Source organism: Protopterus annectens, chromosome 3.part0 (genome assembly GCF_019279795.1).
Source record: "Protopterus annectens isolate FY-2018-M chromosome 3.part0, PAN1.0, whole genome shotgun sequence".
Classification (NCBI taxonomy): Eukaryota; Metazoa; Chordata; order Ceratodontiformes; family Protopteridae; genus Protopterus; species Protopterus annectens.
In genome coordinates this window covers 284,541,223-284,560,851 of record NC_056731.1, presented here as the reverse complement: position 1 = coordinate 284,560,851, position 19,629 = coordinate 284,541,223, and the positions used below count along the sequence as shown (strand labels likewise).

Below are 19,629 nucleotides of genomic sequence, written 5' to 3'. Positions count from 1 at the left end.
GGAAGAGACAGATAAAAATGCAAGTTCTGTAAAACAGAACAGGAAATAGTTGCACATCTTGTTGCCGTGTGTGACATGCTCATGACTGACAATTTGTATACTGAAAGGCAGAATAATGTGGCAAGGATGTTGTTGCACTGGAGATCATGCAAACACTCCCTATACATAATTAGCTGAAACGTGTTGAAAATGTGAACCACAAAGCATTAGTGACAATGAAGTTCAGATCCCAATACCAACAGTTAAGAAAACAGATGCAAGAAAAACAGAAACAGTAGTCCAAGATAAAAAAAAACAAAAGTAGTATTAATCATTAAAATAACTACATCCACTGATTATAGTGTCTTACATACTGAGACACAAAAAGTCATAAAATACCAGGATTGCAAGTAGAAACTAGAGTAATGTGTAATAAAGAAGCCCAGCTAATTCCAACAATAGTTGGACTAACAAAAAAGAATTTCAGGTGTACTTAAATATGAATATGATACCAATATATGTAACCTTGTACGGGTACATTGCAGGTGCTGCACTCTAGCAAATATCAAAGATCGAAGCAAAACTAATTTCATGAACTTTAAATGTACCCTGATTCAGGAATGGGGTCCATTCCTTTTATGGCATTAGAAACCCAAAACATTTGGAGAAATTAAAAAAAAAAGTAAAAACAAGAATGGAGAAAAATATTTACCATTGGCGGAAACTAAATACAGTGCATGAGTGTATCTAGAGAAACCAAAACAAACTAAGAAGGGACTGGAGAGTCAATAAACATGTGTACATCTGAAAAAACAAAACATGAGGCAAAGACAAAATATAGTCCTAAATCAGAATGCTTTTGCCAGGATACAACATGCCTCCAGTATGGAGAAGGAGGAGGAAGGGGCTATACAAATATGAATTTCATATTCTACAACAGGTCCTCAGTTCCTTGGGAGAGAAGGATAAGGCCCTGGTGGAGTGGATTTGAGCAGCTTATATCAGCCTGCTCAACCCAGGGTGAAGGAACAAGAGGGCTGCACGATTAGGCATTCCCCTGTGGTTGATAGTTAGTGGACAGGGGGGATGCATGAGGAGGTACTGTCTACAAGGGAGGGCAAGGTGATGGCACAGTCAAACACAGAGGTGTGGACAAAAAGTAGTAAAACACATTGCATGCCAACTCTTGGAAAATTGTGTGTACATTTAGCAGAGAAAGTAGACCTTAAGAGGAAAACACTACCTCACTAGCAGTGGGATGCTGTTCCGTAATCCCTCAATCTCTTCACTGGCCGCAATTATGGTTAGAGATAGTCCAAGGAAGGAAGTCCAGTTAGGCATTCCCAGAAAATGAGGACAGACATTGCAAGCAGTTGATGGTTAGGTGTGGGGAAGCCAAAAACACTGCAAAAAATATATGAGACAACATATCAGAAAATAGGGTATCAATAAGTCAGAAATAAAGCATCTGTTCAAAGGGAGATAAAAAGAACAGGGAATTTTAGAGGGAATAAAGGCAAAATATCACCATGCAGTAGAGCTGGTCCACATGTCTCAGTCTACAAATGGAAGACCTTGAAAGATAGGACCCAAATTGGCATAAGCACCATTGCAATATCCAGTAAAACACCATTCAGCCTGATGCAGTCTGGAAAAGATATCACTCCTTGAGCCCATCAGAATGGAAGTGATTATTGTTCACTTAAACAAAGCACAGTTGGAATATACTCTAGACAACTAGCCCCAAAAGGACTGAAGCAAAGGATAATGATCTCTGGGTACTAGAATATTTACCATAGGACTGCTCCCCCTATACTACCAGTGGACAGAGACACTTCTCATTCAAAGTTCCCCTCAAATTATCCAGTTATGATCCTAGTTATTTTCACTAAGGGTAATATATAATTATCAACCATGTGATGGGTAAGACTAAACTAACACCAAATGGGATATGTTCATTTAAGCATCTAAACGGAAATTGGCTAGGCTTAAAATGGCCCGTTAGGGCAGCTAGCCTAGTACTTATTTATCTATTAAGCTATGAACCTATTATCTGTAACACAAGTAAAGCAATCAGCCTGCTCATTTAGAGGTCATACAGGATTCAGCTTTAGTCATGAAAACATCACAGTGTATCTGAAATATATGCCAACTATGAAATAGCTGCTTGAGAAGGCTATAAGTGCCCAGAAAAAAGTGCCAGCCCTGAAATCAGGAGGTATGTCCCTGTCAGAAGTGAAGGAATCATCTCCTGCTAAAAAAAAAAAAAAAAAAAAAAAAAATTATGCAGTAATGTTGAAAATCATAGTCACAAGAGAAAATAGCACCAGAGAAAGGTGAACCATGATGAGGGATTGGGCCTAACAGCAGACAAATCCAGCACCATGGGGAAGAATGGGCAACAAAGATATGTAAGATGTGCAGATGGGATCGGCATCAAAGGAAAAAGGTCAGTGCCAAAGGTACTTGATGCCAGTTCTGACTAGCAGTGAGGGAAGACCAGATACTGAAACAACTATTTGCCAAATCAGCCCTGATAAAGCACTGGGACCACTTATAAGAGAACAGATGAGTTCCAAGATCAGGCCCAAAGAACTTTTAGTTTTGAGCAGAAGTTGAACTCTTGTGGATAGATGGTGAATCCCTCAATCTCAGCAGCAAGCAAGAAGATAAACACTAAAGACCTTGCATCAGACTCTGAACAAGGTCCTAGAAAGGGAAGCAGGCTCTGAAAATCCTGAATTCTAACCTTAAACAAGGTTCTAGCAAGAGAGATAGGCTCCAAAACCTTGAATCAGCCCCCTAAACAAAGTCCTAGCAGAGGAGATAGGATCTTAGTAGTCCTGCATCAGACCACTAATCAAGGTGCTAGCCAGAGATCCATCAGTGATTGTGATGACCTCAGTGGAGGCTACAGTACAACAGACACTAAAGCCTAGACTGGGCTGGTGAAAGGGTCTGGAGGATCCAGCTCTAATAAGGTCAGAGCCAAAGGACAGAATCTAGGGAAAAAAAAAAATTACATACATAAAAATAGTGGGTAAAATGCCAAAATCAGCTCTTTATTCTACTATTACATGTAATGCAGTGCACGTAAGCATCACCATTCAGATAAAAGAGGTATACACAAGCACTACATAAGACGTATAATCATGTTAGCAGATAGAAAAATATTCATGTAAAAAGCTTGCAACCATCAAAAGGTTGTTCAAAGTGAAAATCCTAAGTACAGTATGTTCTCCAAATGTACTACACTAAACAGAAGAGCTAATACTAGATTTAAATATGGAACTAGACAAAATGTAGCATTACATGAACATAAGCAGAACCCACAAGAACCTGTTGCACAGTGAGTTAAAAAGAAACCCAAAAGAAATTAAACAAGGAATTAAAATGCTGGGATGAATGAGTCAGCAATTTACAGAAGAAAAATATTGACCTTAAAGTTTAAGGGAAAAAAGAAGGTGAGAATTTTATAAATCCAGGAAAACGCACATAAAAATACCTTCAGATTTGATTAGCACCAAACAGTAGCCTAGAAGAATCAGTAAACAAGAGTGCACTGCCATTTGGCAAAAGAGACCTGTACAAAAGTCCTTCTCTGCACAGGATTTGTATGTGAAAGGGAAGAGTTTGGAGGCCTGAGAAACTTTTAGGTGCCAAGCTGCCCAAATCCCGCCAGCCTTGAGTCGTAAAGGAAGAGAAAGCTGCACCAGTCCTACTCGTATCACACCTATACTTTTTTGCCATTTACACATCTTTCATGTAGAAGTTAAAAAGGAAAAATTGTTGAACTCTCGCAACAGAATACGAGGTAGTACATTAATTTTCATTATTTTGTCATGATCAAAGATAGATTTTCTTGATTAAAAAATATACAAAGCTTTGCAATGACTTTCAATTTTATGCAAAGTAAAATCTGCTGACTTCACACACCTGGTGAAATAAACAATTAAGGTAGGGCTTAAGGAAACATTTGCAGTTTCAGAAACTAATACTGTACTGATGAAAACAGAAAAACAACTTTTGAAACACTCGCCACTCATCTAAATGTGGAAGGGAACAAAGTGTCAAAGAAATGTATCACTTCTACAGGAAAAAAATGGGATGGAAGGAGATGATGAATGGTGATGAGAAAAGTTTGGTACCATCAGCTAATCTAACAATAGCAAATTTGTAGGGAACACTACTATCTACAGCAACTCAGCTATTTCAAAGGTGATGGCATTATGAATTCTCAGTGACTTTTCATGTATGCAGAAAGACAAACAGCCAGAGTCTGAAAGAGTTGCTCTCAGTGTAAGTCTGCCCTGATTCCGAAAGACTTGCTGTCAGTGTAAGTGACTTACTTTGGTGTAAGGTCTATCTAAAAACAGGCTTACTGTGGGGTTCAGATTTCAAAACACCTATTCTCAGCCTACATGTGTAAGTGGCCACTTAAACTTAGAACAAGTCTTTTGGAATTGGACCATCATCTGACTTTGGAAATACACAATTTCCGTCACAGAGAGGTTCAGTATACCACAAAACAGAAGATAACCTCTTAAAAGGGTATAGTCTCTGTAGGCATAATATCATCAAATAGAAATATTGCTAGAAGATATAAAATATTCATAGCTGGACAGTGCATAATTAAAAAAAGAACATAGGCAAAGCAGGTTGTCTAAGTTACACTTTTGAATCTCTTTTTTGTTTCTGCTGAATTAAACTATATTTAAATCTTTAAGCTACTAAAATTCAAGCTACTCACCCAGCTGGACGCTGTGTCTCCCGCCCTGAAGCACTAACACTTCTCTTTAATCTGCCTATAATGTTAAGATTAGGAATGAAAGAACAAGATTAATGGTGCTTTGCATTTGACTAGACAATTTTCGATTTTCATAAAATGAGCAAAAAGCATTCCTGATAATAGCTAACTGTGCACACTAGGAATAAAATGAAATGCACAAAAAATAATAATGAGACACAGTGGGTGATTATACAATATGCTGCATCTTACAGCTGTCAATCAAGGTATCTTACATTATTGCAGCTTTGTACCTGTTAAGCCAGAACTGCCAGAAGTAAATGAATGTATTTGGAAGTGCTGGTTCAAGTGTGTAACTGCAGCTCTAGAAGGTGACAGGGGTGAACTGTTTCCATTTGGTATGCTAGAAGTGTAACTCTGACCTAAATATGAGAAGGGAAAGCAAAAGTATGTGGACCATCATCATAAAAAATGATGTTTATAACTATATTACAGGATCTACAACATAACAAAGCAACAGTGTTTTGCTAAGAGACTATAGCATTAAATGTGACACACAGCCAGTAATAAAAATCCAAACTGCATGCAAGGCACATATTAGTTTCTAGATACATAACTCAAATGTTAATTTATCCCACAGTGTGCTTGTAATACTTCTTTAAATGTAATACATGATACTTGAAAATCAGATAAAAGGGCATAAAGAACATTTAAACTGTATACAACTAACTACTGCGTGTCCAAGGGATCTTAATCACCAACCTTTACTGATGGGGGTGTTACTCAAGCCAGGCTTTTCAGCTTGCAGCTGGATACGATAAGTTTGGTACAAACAGTCATGATCTCCACTGTTTCACAAGGTGACCATAGAAAATTGAGTGATGCGGACATTGGCACTTAGCCCACTGTTACTATAAACATACACAGTTTATATTTCAGACCCATTTGTTTTATTAGTTATGGCATAGTTCTTTAAGACATACACTTACTGAGATATAACAACAGCACAGGAAGCTTTCCATTAGAAAGGCATACAATGACTGAAAACATTTTCTCATGTAGGAACAAACACTGTCCCCAACTTCAGTTACTGTGGTGGCAGTCCTGAATCATTTGCTGGACTCGTTTGATACAGATGGGTCAGCTATAATTTTTAATTCATCTATTGTAAGTGTCAGCATACAGTACAGTTGTGTTTAAGTATAGTTACAATTACAGTAGATCATTATCAAGTGGTCATTATAACAGCAAATCATATCATTAGGATTTTATTCCATCTAGCTTGTTGCTAACCTAGTGAAAGCTTGAAAGATAAACCACTAATTGCTATTAAGGCTTGTGCTGGACTTGTGCCACTGTTGCCTGGAACCTCAGCAAGTGGATGGGGTACTGTTTTAAAGTTAATACTGCTGGATACCTACTTCTATTCTTCAGGCCACATAGCCTTCATAACGGACTGTGATTGTAAATGTGAAAATGTAAGCAACAGTCACAAATAACTATATGCAATCATCTGGGGGGACTAGGGAATGAAAGTTTTAATGATACCATGACCACTACTTGAAGATCTACTGTTAAGGTAAGTGTACTTAACCTCAGCTGTATGATCTTCATCTGGTAGGGTCATTGTAACAGTAGCAGTAACTCATAGCATTAGGGCAGATTTCCACACACTACTAGTATTTTCAAGGGTTGTGGACATTTACAAGCTCACCTGTAGCATAGCCATGCCAGGGTCTGCCGTTCCTCTAGCTGTTTTCAAAGTATTCTAACCTGGAGGGACAAAAAGGGGCAAAAATCATTTTTGATGAAGTGCACAAAGTTTGTCCAACAAAAAGTGAACTGTGAAACAGAAAGAGATTCTGCTTCTTGTTCTTCTGGTAAGAAAGACGACAGAGAGACTGTACCTGTGAAATCTTTTTCCAGTATTTCACCGAAAAATGTTGGCATGAGGGAAGGGAGCATGAGAGGTGACTAGAAGAACTGACAGTACACTGGAAATGAAGCAAAGACAGGATTTGGGAGAAGAAGATGAACAGTAATAAAACCAGTAACTTAATTTGGGATTACAATGCAATAATTATATGTGTGCGAAATATGCACAGAACAAGAAACTCTGAAAATATTGAACTTTTTCAGAATTTGTTGGACTTATGGGAGACTCTAAAGCATATGGCCTACTTCATGTCATTAATGTTCAAAAATGCTTTGGGGAGGGGAAGAGGAGGGAGAAAGTTAACTGTAAGTAAAGACATTTTTTTTTACTAGCACTATTTTTGTGGCGTATGGTTTTCTTTTCATGTTATAAGGTTTTCTCAGTTATTTTTAAGTGTAATGGGGATTGTAAAACAGGTGCTGCTGTTTTTTTTCTTTTCTTTCTTCCTTCTCTCTTTATCTTGTTCAGTTTTAAGAAATGTAGGCAATGCAACAACAACAAAAAAAAGCCTGGTAAAAAGCATGACAAAAGAAAAATTAATGTGCTTTTTCTCATTCTTGCATGGGAGAAATGACTGGATTAAGATCCTTAGATTGATTTAGTAATAAGTTTTAAGAGTAAGCAAGTAAATGAAAAAGAATACTGAATATTATGAGGCTTTTTTTCTAGCGAATACATGTGTGATCATTAGCAATTCTGCAGCTGGTCTTCATGATTCCATGGAAACAATCTGATAAACAGAAACTGGCTGCCTGGTTCTCATGTCTCCATAGAGACAGTCTGATAAAGTGAAACTGGCTACAGCCTGTTGGAGAGTGACTGCCTGAAGAAAAAAACTGGATATGACAAGAAACAACTGTATAAAGGTTCAACCTGTCAAACAGTGTATGCATATAACAGCTGGAACTAGACATTTAACAAAAAGGTGTTATACATAAAATGTGGAAATAATTTTAATGCAATGATCCTTTCTGTAATGTCTTTAAATGTCAATGGTCTCATAAATAAAGATAAAAAAAGAAAGAGTAGTGAACTACATTTACAAAATGTAGACTACAAATAGGTGTGTTACAAAAGACATACTTAGAAAAAACTGAACATGTGAAATTGATAAGGAAAGGTTTTCAGCATGATTATTCAGCGGAATACCTGAAACAAAGAGTAATACAATAAGATAAAAAAGATAACAATGGCAGATTTGTAGTGCTAAGGGGCTACTGGCAAGGGAGGAGGATTACAATGGCATGTATTTATAGTCTACTTAAAACCGCTATAATGGAGCTTAGGAAAATTTTGGGAGAAATAATCAGTTTTCAGCAAGGAATATTACTTATACGTAGAATGTGATTTGCAAAAGTGAAGATGTGTCTGGGGGGGCAGAAGGGAAAATATAACAAAGGAGAGTACATTTTTGAAGAAATTTATAAAAATATTTGCCATGGAAGATGTGAATTCAGTAATAGGAGTCTGGAGTGAATTTACATATTATTCCCTAAGATATAAAAACTGGGTTAGGCTAGACAAATTTATATTTCACAGAAAAAAAACAAGAACCAAAAGGAAGAACTGTGCAGAAACACGGAGACACCAGCAGATAAAACAGCAATGTTTTATTTTGTAGTTGTAAGCACTTTCACACCCTTCGGTGCTTCTTCAGACAATATAAAACTTAAAAGAATCAACTTAAACAGATCCATACAAATTCAAACAGACCAATAAAAATTCACATGTCATTAATGACTCAACAAATTTAAAGAGACACTAAATAAAATAAGTACAAAACATAAAATGCCACTAAAAGTATACATATTAAGCTAATTTCTTAGGCAACTTACGTCCTTTTAATGTTGGTTTAATAGAAACAGTGTCATTAAGATAGGAGCCCAAATGTGCTCCCAGTCTAAACATTCATTTCATTTCCATTGTGTCAGTGTATGCATAAATATCCCCCAGCCTAATGTTACTATATATCACTTGTACTACTTGAAACAAAAATGTGTGTAGCACCTTCAGTTACCGTATGCTTAGCTAAAGCACTATGCAATAATTCTTTCCTTGTACAATAAACATTATCCCTTATACGCTCACGAAGTCTTCTATTTGTTTTTCCTACATAGAATTTTGCACAAGTAGTGCATTGAGCCAGATATATCACATTTTTGGTGTTACAATCAGCCTGCACCTTAAACTGCCAGATTCGTTTAGTGTCCGGGTGTGTAAAATATTCTTCCTCATTAATAAACTGACAAAAATTACAACTATTGCATCTTGTCATGCCTTTCAAAGAAGGCTGTTGGATAGTTCTCTTATTTGGATAACATAAAAGTTGCTTTAGTGTGTTCTTATTCTTATATACCACTCTCGGACGCAAACCAACTATTTCCATAATATCCTGATCCATGTGAAAAATATGCAAATTCTTATATAGCACATTCCTAATATATTTAATGTCAGAACTATATGGCAAGATCAACGTCACCCCTTGTGAATTCCTACTACTGGTCCTATTAGATGTACTTGTTTCAGAAAAATACGGTCTGGCTTTGCCACCCCTTCTTTTCATGGTGGTACTTATAGCTTTGGACACAGCCATCTGCTCATAGCCCCTGCCTACAAATACTGACTTAAGTATTTCTAAATTCTCCCTTAAAATATCATTATTAACTGTTAATTTAGCTACTCTCAGTGTCTGTCCATGCACTACACTAGAAAAGACATGTTGAGGATGCATGCTAGTTCTATGTAAGAACGAAGGACAAAAACATTCTTTGCGATACAATTCCATGGCAAAAAGACCTACACTGTTTAGCAAAAACCATAACATCTAAAAATTCTATGTTGCTTTTGGATATCTTGTGTGTAAAACGCAAAAAACTGCTACTGTTATTCAGATGTCTTATAAAATTCAACAGTGAAATCTCACAGCTTCCCCATACAAAAAAGACATTGTCTACAAACGTCTGTAGAAAATGAGATCTGTGCCTATAAATTCTCTAATATTATTATATTCCCACTCTGCCATGACCAGATTTGCATAACTATTGGAGCAGCTAGTTCCCATCGCCACACCTTTTTGCTGCCAATAGTATACTCCTTCAAATACGAACACGTTATGATCTAAAATAACTTCCAACAAATAACATATAAGATCTATATGTTTCTCATCAAAAACATCCTCCCTTGTCAGATACTTCTTAATCATACCGATACCTTCAGTATTCGGGATGCAAGTAAAAAGAGCCTCCACATCCAGATCCACCAAATTATTAGATGGAAAAAAAGACTTCCAAATTTCATATATAGATCATGTAAAAAACGTTGAGTGTCTTTCAAAACTATGCAATATCTATCCAGGACTGTTCACAATTGTTTGTCTGCATAGATAGATAAAGGCTCAGTAAGCCATCCAGAGCCAGATACTATTGGTCTGAAACTAGGAACCATAGGATTTTTATGAATCTTGGGTAGGCCATACAACTTCGTTATAAGAGGGAATTCCACATTAAAATAGGCATAGAGCTCACGTGTAACAAACAATGAAAATATTATTGTTAGACCTGCTGACAAGGGTTGACCAGTTGTAGTATTAAACAATGATTACTATGTACAAACAATGCTTAGGATGCTAGATGATTCTTTGACATACAAGTCTGTTGAACTATGTATTATTTAATAAATGCAACAAGATGTCTTTTTGGGTCTATATGAGTGTCTTTGTATGGGACTTATTACACGTGAGCTCTATGCCTGTTTTAATGTGGAATTCCCTCTTATACCGAAGCTTTATGGCCTACCCAACATTCATAAATATCCTATGGTTCCTAGTTTCAGACCGACAGTATCTGGCTCTGGATGGCTTACTGAGCCTTTATCTATCTATGGAGACAAACAATTAAGAACAGTCCTGGATAGATATTGCATAGTTTTGAAAGACACTCAGCGTTTTTTACATGATCTATATATGAAATTTGGACAGTCTTTTTTTCCATCTAATATTTTGGTGGATCTGGATGTGGAGGCTCTTTTTACTTGCATCCCGAATACTGAAGGTATCGGTATGATTAAGAAGTATCTGACAAGGGATGGTGTTTTTGATGAGAAACATATAGAATTTATATGTTATTTGTTGGACGTTATTTTAGATCATAACGTGTTCGTATTTGAAGGAGTATACTACTGGCAGCAGAAAGGTGTGGCGATGGGAACTAGCTGCACCAATAGTTATGCAAATCAGGTCATGGCAGAGTGGGAATATGATAATATTAGAGAATTTATAGGCACAGATCTCATTTTCTACAGATGTTTTGTAGACAATGTCTTTTTTGTATGGGGAAGCCGTGAGAGTTCACTGTTGAATTTTATAAGACATCTGAATAATAGTAGCAGTTTTTTGCATTTTGCACACAAGATACCCAAAATCAACATATAATTTTTAGATGTTATGGTTTCGGTACACAGTGTAGGTCTTTTTACCACGGAATTGTATCGCAAAGAATGTTATTGCCCTTCGTTCTTACATAGAACTAGCATGCATCCTCATCATGTCTTTTCTAGTGTAGTGCATGGACAGACGTTGAGAGTAGCTAGATTAATGGTTAATAATGATATTTTAAGGGAGAACTTATAAATACTTAAGTCAGCGTTTGTAAGCAGGGGCTATGAGCAGATGGCTGCGCCCAATGCTATAAGTACCACCATGAAAAGAAGGGGTGGCAAAGCCAGACTGTATTTTTCTGAAACAAGTACATCTAATAGGACCAGTAGTAGGAATTCACAAGGGGTGCCTTTGATCTTGCCATATAGTTCTGACATTAAATATATTAGGAATGTGCTATATAAAAATTGGCATATTTTGCACATGGATCAGGATAGTATGGAAATAGTTGGTTTGCGTCCGAGAGTGGTATATAAGAATAAGAACACCCTAAAGCAACTTTTATGTTATCCAAATAAGAGAACTATCCAACAGCCTTCTTTGAAAGGCATGACAAGATGCAATAGTTGTAATTTTTGTCAGTTTATTAATGAGGAAGAATATTTTACACACCCGGACACTAAACGAATCTGACAGTTTAAGGTGCAGGCTGATTGTAACACCAAAATTGTGATATATTTGGCTCAATGCACTACATGTGCAAAATTCTATGTAGGAAAAACAAATAGAAGACTTCGTGAGCGTATAAGGGATAATGTTTATTGTACAAGGAAATAATTATTGCATAGTGCTTTAGCTAAGCATACGGTAACTGAAGGTGCTACACACATTTTTGTTTCAAGTAGTACAAGTGACATATAGTAACATTAGGCTGGGGGATATTTATGCATACACTGACACAATGGAAATGAAATGGATATTTAGACTGGGAGCACATTTGGGCTCCAGTTTTAATGACACTGTTTCTATTAAACCAGCATTAAAAGGACGTAAGTTGCCTAGGAAATTAGCTTAATATGTATACTTTTTAGTGGCATTTTATGCTTTGTACTTATTTTATTTAGTATCTCTTTAAATTTGTATGAATCATTAATGACATGTGAATTTTTATTGGTCTGTTTGAATTTGTATGGATCTATTTAACATGATTCTTTTAAGTTTTATATTGTCTGAAGAAGCACTGAAGGGTGTGAAAGCACTTACAACTACAAAATAGAAACATTGCTGTTTATCTGATTTTTTTAAGTTGTATATTGTCTGAAGAAGCACCGAAGGGTGTGAAAGGGCGTACAACTACAAAATAGAAACATTGCTGTTTTATCTGCTGGTGTCTCCGTGTTTCTGCACAGTTCTTCCTTTTGGTTCTTGTTTTTGCTGTGTTTACTGTGCAGTTTATCACTGAGTTCCCTCTTTTTGGACATTATTTCACAGGAAAATATGCATTTAATCGAAGGTCTTGATATGCACCCAATAACTACTTCAGATCATGCGCGCCAATTATAACTAAAATAAAAACCCAGGGCAATGAAATAAAAAAATGATTCAGTGGTGCTTTCCTATCTATCTTTTGAAAAGATAGAAATTTAAGGAATAGGTAGTGGAGATTATTCAGGAGCTATTAGAGTGGACAGAAATTTCTTCTGAAAATATAGCTAGGGAGTGGGATAATGGGAAAAAATTAAGGTGGAGTTTAAAAATAGGGTGGAAATAAAAGAAAGGGAGATATGGTTAAGAAGTAAGAAGACTGACACATGTTAAAGTATTGCAAACTAGGGGGAATCTCACAGAACAAGAAGAGGATCAACTGAAAAATGCTAAGCAGAAAGTAAGGGATTACCTTGGTAATATGTACGAGTTTAGAAAGATTGCTATAAAGCAACTGTTGTTTGATAATAACAGTAGAGCACAAAAAACTTTTAGCACAATGACTCAGGAAACAGAAAGGGCTGTTGCCAAGCTTACAAGGAAGGTAACAAGCAATCCTGTAGAGGTATTAGAAATATTTCAGAAATTCGATGAAAATCTGTATAAAGCAGAGAAATAGTGAAATCAAGAAAAGATACAAATGTAAATGTTTATGGAATAATTAAATATGCAACGATTAGAGGCTGATGAGGCTCAGTTACAAATGGTTAGGATAGGAGGAGATCAGATAAAAATGTTGATGTATAACCAATCTACAGGAAAGTCCCCAGGAATAGAGAGTATTCCTGTGGAAGTTTGGTAGCTAGGAGGGAAAAAAATGATAAAGATCTGGAAGGTTTTGTTTATTTTAAGAGGAGGAGAAGTACCAACATCATGGAAGAAAGCAGTGGTAGCTGTAATACCTAAAGAAGGTAAAGATCCATTAGACTCAACTTCATAGAGGCCCATTTCAATACTAAACCATGCTTATACAGCATCAGTCTGTAATGGCTAAAAGAATGAAAAAGATAATGCCAAAATTGATATATATGGATCAATGTGATTTTGTGGACAGGAGGCAAACATTTGACAACATTAACAGAACATTGATGATCCAGAGGAAAGCAGAATGTAAGATACCATTGTTGTTGGTGGGTCTTTTTGCAGAGAAAGCATTTGACAGAGTAAGCTGGCACTTTATGAGCAGGGCAATGGAAGCATTTGCATTTCCTGAAAAAAATTATAAGATTGATTAGGAGGATATATGAGGGATCACAGGTGAAAAATTAAAGTGGGTGGGGTCTTCTCTGATAATTTCTGCTTGAGCAGAGGAACCAGGCAAGGGTGTCCTCTTTCCCCTTTGTTATTTTTCATTATATTTAGAACCACTGGCAAAAGAAAATAAGGGACTCAGAAATTCAAGGATATAATTGGTATGGTAGTCAGGAAAAGCTGGCTCTATTTGCAGATTATATTATTTTCTATATGACAAAACCAGAAAGAGGCATTACAGTGCTGTGGAACATTTTGAGATAATTTCACATCTTTTCAAGGTTACAAAATTAATGAAGCTAAAACACTGGTAATAGCAGAAAATTATGCACTCACACACAAATTGGTTCAGCATATCTGTATTTATGGGAACATGATAAAATTCAGTATTTAGGAGTATGGATTAAAAATGATTCTGGTGTGGCAGCTAAGGATATGTGGGAAGAAACTAAACAAAAGATTATACAAAAACTGAGAAAATGAAAGCTTTGTTATATGGATATGGATAGTAAGATACAAACAGTCTTCTACATAAGTCAGGAATATTTTTATCAACCAGAGGAGAAGTTGTGGATAGCAATTAATAAAGAGCCAAAGGATGTTATATGGGAGGGAAAGACAGCAAGAGTGAAGTGAGATAAGCTGATTCTTCCAGTAGAACACAGTGGATAGAATTACCAAATTTGAAGAGTATTTCAGAGCTACACATTTAAGGCTTCTATACATAGCACAATCAGAAAACTTTAGTTCAAAGTCTAAAGGAATTATATTAAAACAGGAGGGAAGCTCAAGAAACAAGGAGAGACTGGGATTTTGGATGCAAGCCTTTAAGGAGAATAACAATAATCATACAAAATATTATATCCATAAAGTAGCAGAAAGTATTCTAAGAACTAAGTAAACATGGGAATGGAGAAAGGAGATTCTGCCGATAAGGATGATTGCAATTAGGAATACAGACAATAAGCAAGAGGAGGCTGCAATACACTGAAGAAAACTGGCAAAGAAACCAAGGTATTGGGAACAAATAATTAGAGAGTGAAAGGTAAATGAATGGGAAAAGGCCAAGAATTTATTTGGACTGCAGGTTAGAGATTGCCTTCCCTATCAAGGAGTGACATCTGAATATTGGCAAAGAGAAAGAAATAGGGGATCCTAAATGAAAGACCAGCACTAGCAGAGTTTTTAGTAAAATCTAAAATAGAAGCTGCCATTAAAAAAGGAATAATTACTACAGCATATAATACTGCAAGATAACTATAAGAATTAATCAGAGGAGGTTAGAAAGGATTGGGAAAAGAGATTGGATAAGCAATACACAAAGAAACAATGAGAGTATATACGTATGCCTCCCAAATACACAACAAAATCTAGAACATTTAGGATTTTTGCTTGGAAATATTTACATAGACATTTTTATACCTCAGGTAGACTCCACAGAATTTTTTTCAAGTAGAAAGCAAATGTTGGAGGTGTGACAGGGAGGAAAGAGGTACTTGGGAACATATTTTCTGGGAGTATGGTGGGTTGGTGGACTATAAAGATTCCCTGCGGGATGCACTGTCAGAGATGCTTGGTGGGTGGATTGGTGTGACAAGGGAGATGTTTTTTCTGAGCTATGATACAGAATCAGAATTGTCTAGACATGGTAAGGCCTTGTTGTGTCTAATTATGATGGCTGCCAAAAAAACAATTACTAGAAAATGGAAATCAGAATCTAAACTAACTATATTAGAAGGAGTGAATATAGTAACAGAGACAAAACAACTGGAAATGAGATGTTTAGAAAAGGGTAGGAGCAAACTACATAGGAAAAAAATGGAAATTGTTGGAACAATACATACAGGGGAGCAATGAGGTTTAAAAGAAAGCTGGACGTAAATGAGCTATGTAATGTTTGACTGAAAATGATTGGGTAGATTATAAGTGATGTATAATGTTTGCAACTGGGAGGGTGTCAGCATGGTTTGTGATGTAAAATGCTTGCAACTAGAATTGTGTCAGTGTGGTGTGTTTTCATTTATATAAATGTATGATTGCTTATATCATGATAGTTTAATAAAGCTGTTTCTTGTTTAAAAAAAGGGGCAGGAATTGAATAATTTATGTAATGTTGTTTAGGTTATATGATATATAGCAATATATGTGAAGTATAATGTTTGTACAGGTTACTTTGTTAATACATTTTGTTTACTTTGTATAAATGTAAATTTGTTTATGTCTGAAGTGATAATAACAAGGACAGCACGCTCAGGGGTGCAGCCCCCCCCCCCATGCTGCACTACAGTTTTCTGATCTTCCAACATAAAAAGTAACAGTGCTACCTATTGAGCCATTGAAACAAATTTTAGGCCCAAAGAAATTATTCTGTGGTTCCTCAGCACACATAATTTGCTGCCCAAAGCAGACAACACTTTGAAAATGGGTATCAGTGCCTATGATACACATAAAAATAACATACATACAACTTGATAAACTGTGTGTAGATTCTAACATTTATTCCTAAATACAACAGATTACATATATGTTTACAAAACTTATGCAAAGCAGTTTAGCTCCACAAATGGAGTGAGAAACTGGCCTAGTGACATCCAATCAATTTAGATTATATTGAAATAGAACTACACAAACTGGATCCAGCCAAAACACAGTAAGGAGATGGAATTAGTAAAAATTACCTGAGAACACTTTGGCATGAACTCGCAGTGCCATTATATCTGCTATCTACTGGGTCATATAAATATGGAGTGATTCCTCATGATTGGAGACATGTACTTGTTAAGCCTGTCTTTCAGGGGAACGAAAATAGGACAAACACAGAGTCATATAGACCCATAAGTTTACTTTTGTATTGTGGAAAAATAACAGAGAAAGTTATATCAGATAAATTATTATCACAATAGGGAAGGATGGGACTTGTAACCATATATCAACATGCATATGTTGAAAATAGATCTATTACTGCTTGTAACAGGCTCTATAACAATATATTAACTATGAATGAAAAATTGCGCTGTGATATAATTTATATAGATGTAAATTCAGCATTTTCATAAGGTCATACACAAAAACACTGATCAAAAAATTTGAACAATCAGGTATCAACGTTCTCTCGATAAGATGGATAGCTGCACGGCTTACAAATAGGATATGGCAAGGATCATACAGCAAATGGAAAGGTGTAATTTGAGGTTACAGTCAGGGTGTCCCACAGGACTCTATCCTAGGCCCATACATATTTAGATTGCATCTGTCAGAGCTATCTTTTTCATCTGAGGTGTTCTACAGTCTGTATACTGATGACTTCAAAACAGGTGAACTGATTATATGTGTTACAGATACAGAATATCTGCAAAATAACTCGACTAAATTAACCATTTGGGCACTGGGGAATAATATGCTGACAAATACATCAAACACTAAGCATATGAGATTTGGGACACATAAACTGAAAGGTGAATATTTAATACAGCACACTGTGATTAAAACTGCAGATTCATTTATGGACCTGGGTATATGGGTAGATCCAGCTTTGAGTTTTTCTAATCATATCAACCAATTGGTTAATGATAGTTATAGAACTATTGTTTGTGTCTTTTGGCTTTTCCCGGTTAGGGGTCGCCACAGCAGAACTTCAGTCAGCTAATGATTGGTAGTTGATTTTTACGTGCCGAGTTACCAGCCCTGACGCACAACCTTCAACGAAGGTATGCCGATTCATGCATGTTTCCATGCAGAAGACGCTCTAGCTGAGAATCGAACCGGATAGCGTCTTACTGCGAGGCAACAACGCTACCGCAGCACCACCGCGGGTTAATGATAGTTATAGAACTATAGGTTTTATAAAATGATTTATAATGTTTAGGAAATCAGAAATGAAGTTGTTGTTAGTTACATTAGACCCAAATGTGAGTTTGAAATAATAACAGAAACCCATACAAGCATGAGTAAACTGGAAAGTGTACATCAGAAATTTACCAAAGGGATCCATGGATGTGAACATTTAAGTTATCATAAAATATTAAAATACCTGAACTTGTACAGTGTATACTACAGATATTGAAGAGGAGACCTTATTCAGGTATATAGAGCATTTAGAGGCAGCTACCTCATGGAATGTTTGAGGTTAGCAAAATGTAATAGAGACTGATCAGACAACATATATAGAAGATTCTATAGTAATGAGAAGTGTACTAATTGGTTCTCTGAAAGAGTAGTTGATGCAGTGAACAGACTATCAAATTACTTTAAAGCAAGCACTGGTTTAGATATTTTTAAGAACAGCCTGGACACATATTATGGGAACAACTGTTTTGGTATATTGGAAGGCTAGAAGGATATTATTGCCCATATCTGAAATGTTTGGAGATATATATGTATGTATGTGTGTGTGTATATATATATATATATATATATATATATATATATATATATATATATATGTATATATGTATATATATATATATATATATATATATATATATATATAGATATATATATAGATATATATATAGATATATATATATATATATATACACACACACACTTGGAGCTTTTCTCCCCAGGCCTCCAATGAAAATGTGTTTCTACCTAGTCTGACTTTCCTGCCAATCAAATGTCAATAAATAAGTAAATAAATACTTAAATAAATTTGTATGTATATACATATGTAAGCAGTGTGGACTGTACTGCATAGTGTCAGATAATCCAGAGGTTTAGTAATGGTTGAACTCTCATTATGTACCTGAAAGGTCTCTAATTTCAATACCACTCATGTTGGAGAGTATTATTATGCTTAGAAAGTAGGCTAACTTTGAACTTATTTTCTAAATCTTAATGATTAAAATCTGTATTTTTCACAACATTTTGATGTAGTATGATTTATTTGTCATAAGGAATAAATGCTTTTAGAGCTGTCAGATCAACATTTTTATGGATTTACTCATTGTTTCCTTTATATATTATATTACATTACATACAGAAGTCACCAGGTGAAGATTGTGAGTCTATCATGGCTGCCTAGCAGTTATCACAAATCTAAGGCAGCTGCATTGACTTACAACTTATCCCTTCACAAATCCCAAGCATTTTTAAAGGTCTCAATAGTCAGTCTTTACTACCAGTTTAGCAGTTGATGCGGTCTACCACTTTTTCATGAAAAATTACATTTTCATATCTTGGTTCTGTACCTCAGATCTCCTGGGCTGACATACCTACTTTCACCCTTTCCACCCTTTCAATTCCTAGTCCATCATATTTCTTTCTTATTGCTATTATATGCCTGTCTCTCCCATATTTTGGAATAAACAGAGGCTGAGCGTTATCACTGCCTCAGCATCCCTCATTCCCTCTACTCTCTTCACCATGCTATTTGCCTTTCCTGGACCCTCTTCAGTATTGTGACCTCCCACTGCCTATGTAACATCAGGATACTTAATAAATAACAAGAAACTGAGGCTCTGATGTTGTCTAGCCTCACACAGGTGGGTATTATAGATTTTTCTAGAATTTCTACCAGATGCTATTCTGATCACTGTAACTAGTTCATTTACATCAAAGGTATATAACCTATATTTATCATCCCCTTCCTTTTTAATTAAATATGTACATACAAATATATATAGATATATATATATATATATATATATATATATATATATATATATATATATATATATATATATAAATCCAGCAAACAAAGCCAGGGCGAGCCGATATCTAGTCCCAGTATGCCTTCAGCATATGTATCAAATGCTGAACAAAAGCATAGATGAAAAATTTCAGCGTAGTTCAAATGCTGAAAACAATTCCAATAACTCAGTTTAATAGCTTGCCATCATTTCAGTAAATGTGCAT

General features: G+C 35.7%; 1 protein-coding gene across 1 annotated transcript in view; it reads right to left on the bottom strand.

Moving 5' to 3' along the window:
- Positions 1–19,629, bottom strand: part of NEK10 (NIMA related kinase 10) — a 3,576,599-nt gene that overhangs the window by 531,134 nt on the left and 3,025,836 nt on the right. Inside the window, exons 30-31 of the mRNA XM_044064761.1 lie at positions 5,020–5,148; positions 4,730–4,784 (exon numbers count right to left, since the gene is read on the bottom strand). Of these exons, the coding sequence (XP_043920696.1) occupies positions 4,730–4,784; positions 5,020–5,148 (184 nt within the window). The remainder of the gene's footprint in view (positions 1–4,729; positions 4,785–5,019; positions 5,149–19,629) is intronic.